The 5,507-nt window shown below is 43.2% G+C and overlaps 1 protein-coding gene across 1 annotated transcript in view; it reads left to right on the plus strand.

Annotated features, from left to right (window-relative positions):
* BRE (brain and reproductive organ-expressed (TNFRSF1A modulator)) overlaps nt 1-5,507 on the plus strand; it is a 129,267-nt gene that overhangs the window by 27,116 nt on the left and 96,644 nt on the right. Inside the window, exon 4 of the mRNA XM_010144030.1 lies at nt 3,787-3,981. Within this exon, the coding sequence (XP_010142332.1) occupies nt 3,787-3,981 (195 nt within the window). The remainder of the gene's footprint in view (nt 1-3,786; nt 3,982-5,507) is intronic.

The following is a 5,507-nucleotide window of genomic DNA, read 5'->3' on the forward strand; positions in this document are numbered from 1 at the left end:
TCTGGTTTCTCCAATGTACGTTCCTCTGGTTCAGTGGATGCTGATGGACTGCTAGGCTCTCTACAATAACTGAATATTATTCTTCTATTTGCCTTACCACACAGCATGGAGGGCAAAGTGAGTGGATGTCATGCTATTGGTTGATTACTCTAAGGTCTAGATGACTATTTTCTCAAAGACCTTTTCCAATAATGAAAAAAGTTCACGATTGCCAGGGAAGCTTCTGCCACATACTGTTCATCTTCCTTATGTCGACTTGCTTACAGCTAAGTAAATGGTTATTGGCCACCTTCTGTGTGACAGTAGCTACAACTGTGTGTGGCAACGATGCTTCTGGAGTCTGGTCTTTATGGTATGGACATTCTCATTCCATTACTTTCCCTATAGACCATTTTGAATTAATTCCCTCACTGGGAAAATGTGGATTAGTCAATCGTTACAGATGCTGTCACCAGGCTTTCATGTCCACAAGACAATGCGTAGCCATCTTCTGACACTGCTAAACCTGCTACTAAAACTCCTTAAGACAAGGTAACAATTTACTGTTTTAGAAAGTTCAAGCCACAGGTTGCAGTATGACTAAGCTAAAAGCCAACTAAAAGGTTGAAATTAAGATCTGAAGGGTGGAGTTTGCTCCTCGTTTAGTGGAGATTATGGAGAGACACGTGAGCAGTGTCTAGACAGAATTGTTTAATTGAGCCTCCATCTACGTGCTCAGAAATGACATGCAAGTTCTTCCATGGTATGTGAAGATATTGTACCATTAAAAATGGCAGCAACCAACGTGAGATGTGCCTGTAAGCCGTCTTTCAGGATGAACACAAAGGCAGGACTAGCTGGAGATGCGCAGTTTGAGTCAATTCGTACATGGGCAGCTTCCGTTTAGCTGGTGGACTTCTGAGTGACTTAGAGTTCACTTCGAGACACCTACTGGCAAACGAGACAAGGAATTGGGCCCAAGGCTGCATTTCTCTATTTTAAATGCATTAGTGATTGTTCCGTTGAATTTGATTAACTCTCTGAACGTCTCCAGAAATTTCATTTCAAATTAGAAAAGATTGAGTGAAATGTGTAACTTTGTCAGTACCCCAGTCAGTGTGCTCATTTTTGCAATTAAAATCCGCTTTAATTGCCATTTTATAGCAATTCCAGATAGAAGAGCTCTCAGCACGTGCATGATTTTGGTGAAATGATGTGAATGTATAAATGTTGTCAGGGACAGAACTGAAGGTCCTGGTGAGTGGAGCAGAGGAGATTTCAACAAAGGTCACAGAAAGCCACGTGTCTTTTGCTGTCCGTCTATTTGTTGGTTCTTTACTTTGGTTTTCCATACCTGCCAGGCCTTGCCGGTCAGGCAGAGGAAAATGAGGTTGTGTGTGTTCTGCTACTTCCAGGGTTCTCGGCAGCTCTAACAATGAAACTCATAAATCTGAAGTTGTTTTCAGAGCACGATTCTTACGCGTGATCTGAGTTTTGTGTCAAAACTTGGAGCCACAGAACGCAGAAGCACTGGAAGCTCACGCTGTTCTCACGTTTTAAATATTTTTAAAATACTATTTCTTAAAAAGCTCTGTGGCCTTGGGTTGGAACTCAGCCTTCAGGCAGACAGAAAATGGAGCGCACAGACTGCTGCGCCTTCCGTGTGCTCCAAAGCCTTTAGTTCAACATTTTTCTGATTAGAACAATTTCCCAGTCTCACAGTGAAGACGATACGGCATTGCCACATAAGATTTGGTTTAGAAGATCCTTTATCTGTGAAGAAGGAGGTCACTTCACTGCTGCGGGGACGCTGCTCTCATGGACTGAAGTGGTGTCAGAAGAATCATTGTAATGCTGAAACTGTGGCGATTAGGACGTTCTACAAGGGCTCAACCTGATAAACAGCAAGTTCTGCTTTAGTTATATTTCAGTGCTATACGTTATAGGTAGTTGCTTTGATTCAAAAACAGAAGGAAGATTAAAGAAGGGACCATTTGAAATGCAGAGAACAATGTAGCCTGTATTTTGATGTGCACTTGAAATTGGATCACAACAAAATGGTTTGAAAGTATTTTCAGATGAATGAACCTAGTGCTTAGGGCAAATAAGCAACACTTAGATATAAAAAGAAATCTCATACATAAATAAGTAATTGTGTTCAGAAATGTTTGTGTTAAAATCTCTAAATTTGGGTCTTGTGAAATGAACAGCACTTCTGCAAAGTTGAATAAAAAGGCTGGAAACGTAATGGCCAATTGCCAAGTAACAAGCGCTCCAGCAATATAATTCTAAAGGTAAAAAAAGATGTTTATTTAAATTGGAACTTGTAACAGAAAATTGTACGTTTACTTTTTCATCAGTAATTGTAATCGACATGTGTACTGGGAGGGACTTGAATTTTTTTTTTCTCCAGGTGATTTGTTTTTAGAACTAGTTAGTACTTTATGTGAATCTTTAGTTAGGGAATGGAAGGTGTTCAGTCAGGGACCTGCAGTGAACTCACTCATTTTAATTCCTGTAGCTTTAAGGCAACACGGCAGAAAGGCTCTTCTGATGCAGTGTTCCCGAGCCCTTTGAAGAGACCGGTACTCTAGCTCCATGCTGGACAAATGACAATGGATTTCCTCTTGTTCTTTTTTTGTTCTGTAGTGTAACGTTATTTAAAAAACAAAAGGCTCAGTTGCATTTAGGTCAGTTATTAAAATACTGTTGGTCATTTCCTTTGACAGAACATTTCTATTGTGTTATACCAATGTCATGAGGAGGAAAGGTTATTCCCACTTGTCTGGCTGATATCGATACGTACTGGCATATTACATCCTCTGGCTTTCTGGAAATGCTCTATTTGAGCAGCAGCTTGGGAACAGGAAATTTAAGGTTATACACAGTCTGGTTTCAGACTGCTTGGTACAAAGTGTGTTTCCTAGAAGATGCTGCTACCTGACAGATTTTTCTCTAGTATTTTGTACAGTCAGATAAGCTCAGAAGGGTTCAAAGTGGGAATATTTTTTTATCAGCTGTAGGTGGCAGACAAGGTGGACCAAACGTTGTCTTGGTTCCTCACCCATTCACTGGTTACTCTGAAATGTAGTTTGTCTTTAAGACAATAATCCCATTTTATAGGTGTTCTAACTGTCTAGGAGTACATTTATTTTCAAGCCATGGTCAAATGTGAGGTCTGTGGCTCTGTGGTAGCTTCTGAAGGCAGCAGTTCACGGACAGCATCTTGGCCATGCTGAGCAGCCCTTCCTGCTAGAACCTCGGTGAGCAGGAGACTAGGGGTTCCTTTAATCCTGCAACTGTTCATCCATCGGTGTGAAACAAAGCCATGTCATCAGCAGTTACGTCCTATTGTGTTTTGTAAGCTGAGCCTGTCAGTCTTGGGTGGATCCGTCACGTAAACACCAGGTCGCCTTCAGTCTCTGCTCTAGAGGGTAAGGCTTCCCCGAAGTGCTCCAGCCACGCTGTAAGATTGTCGGGTTTTATCAAAGCGAGAATAGTGTCTGTATTTCTGAAGAATGCGAGCACCACCTTCCAAAAGCCTGTTTCCCCCAACCATTTTCATGTGATGGGAATGTGTGTTTCTCATCCTAGTCGTCGGAATGGGTGCTGGGTAGACGGTTTACTGCAGCACTGCTGTCGCTCTTTGACCTGATCCGAAGCATGAGAGTGCCTTTGTGTTTAATATTATGGTTTAGCTTTTCACAACGCTTCCATGTGCCTGCGTGCCTCTGGTACTGTGTGGAGGGGGCAGTGCTTGTCTTTCTATTGCTGTCAACAATTTTGGTCTCTGTTCTTATTCAACAGAATTTAGCTTCGTGGAATCCTTCAAACCCGGAATGCCTCCTGCTTGTTGTGAAAGAGCTTGTGCAGCAGTATCACCAGTTTCAGTGCAGCCGATTACGCGAGAGCTCTCGTCTCATGTTTGAATATCAGACTTTACTTGAAGAGCCCCAGTATGGAGAAAACATGGAAATCTATGCTGGCAAAAAAAACAACTGGGTAAGCATTTGGAGTATTTCTGCTGAAATGCTTTTAGTGATGCTCTTGCTTTGGGTGGAAAACTCAAGCTGCACCTGTGGATCTCCATGCTTTACGATCCCAGGGGAGAAAACTTCTGTCTGACAGCCGCTCACCTTCTGTCCTCCCTGCTTTGCACGTTGCTGTCATTCTGCTGCCTCAGTTGAACAAGATTTCCAGGGGAGTACCTGTGTTTCGACTTGATGTTGGTTCATCTGCTTTATAGATGAAAAGTTTGAACACTGTTGAAAAGCCTGCGCTCTGTTTTGTGGAAGTTTGGGTTGGCTCTGAAGGTGCGTGAGGCAGAAGAGCCGTGTTGCTATGACAGCCTGTCCATGCCAAGCAGCCTGCTGGGGGTAGGATGCATTAGGGTGTGGTTCCACCTTACTGGTGAGTTGATGTCACTGGTAGCTGCAGCTGCCTGTATCTCTCTGCACTTCTCTGAGATGAGATGAGTTGTTTCAGGAACCTAAACTGGAGAGGAACAAAAACCCCAACTAGTCTTCTGCAGAAGGACGGGAGGAAGTGAGAAGTTTGGAGTAATATATATCAGGAAATATCTCGTGCTTATGCTGAACGTGCCCCCCATCTTGCTTTTGGCGATAGCACGCTCTTAAGATACGTTGGCTTTCAGAAGCAGTGTCTTCTGAAATAGCTGCAGTCTGAAAATCAATGAAAATTCAGCATTCCTGTTACCAGGGCCTAGAATTTGGCTTTATGTCACTTGAATCATCCTTAAGTTGCAGGTAACACAAGGATGCTCACTTTACAATTCACAGTGCCTGTAATAGTCTGTTTTTCTTCTCTTAGCCAAATCATCTAGGCTTTTTTATTTTAAGCCAAGTAAAATTGTCTTCATCAGAGAATTTCAAATCTCTTCTGTTTATAGATCAGGATATTTCTCTGAAATTAATTTGTTCTTAAATGTTATTCTCTCTAGCTCATGCTGTTGTCTCTCAGGAGTTGACACTAGCTCAGCAGACTTCTGAAACTGATGTCTCGGTGCTGTGGCCAGAAGCGGAGCTGCCCGGAGCAGCTGCCTGTGAGCAGCTGGCCGGGGTTGGGCAGTGAGCACCATGGACAGGGCCTGCTCCCTGCCCCTCCGCACTGCTCCTGGCAGCGAAGCTTTGCAAAGTAAACCCGAGTACATGACGTAAAAGATCTAGACTGCAAGTCCTTAGTTACTTCCACATCTTGAAGCAGCGGATGTTTTGATCAGAGGCCGTTCATCTCTTCAGTGGCCCCCCCAGTTCTCCACACTGGGTATTTTCCCAGAAGAAAGATCTGGATTTTGTATCAAATGTTGTATGGCATTTCTTGGTCATCCAGTGCAGATGAGAAGCACTGTCTGTAGTATCCATTTCACTCTGGGGCTGGTTGGCTGTCAGCAGAGCAGGCCTCACGTTATACCTGCACAAGAAGTCGGTGATTTTTCTGTGTACAGAACGAATACAGCATCCGAAGGTTGGCATCTCTCCTCACAAGTCATATCAGCAGGCAAGCTTTCC

This window comes from Buceros rhinoceros, unplaced genomic scaffold, assembly GCF_000710305.1.
Source record: "Buceros rhinoceros silvestris isolate BGI_N320 unplaced genomic scaffold, ASM71030v1 scaffold7569, whole genome shotgun sequence".
Taxonomy (NCBI): Eukaryota; Metazoa; Chordata; class Aves; order Bucerotiformes; family Bucerotidae; genus Buceros; species Buceros rhinoceros.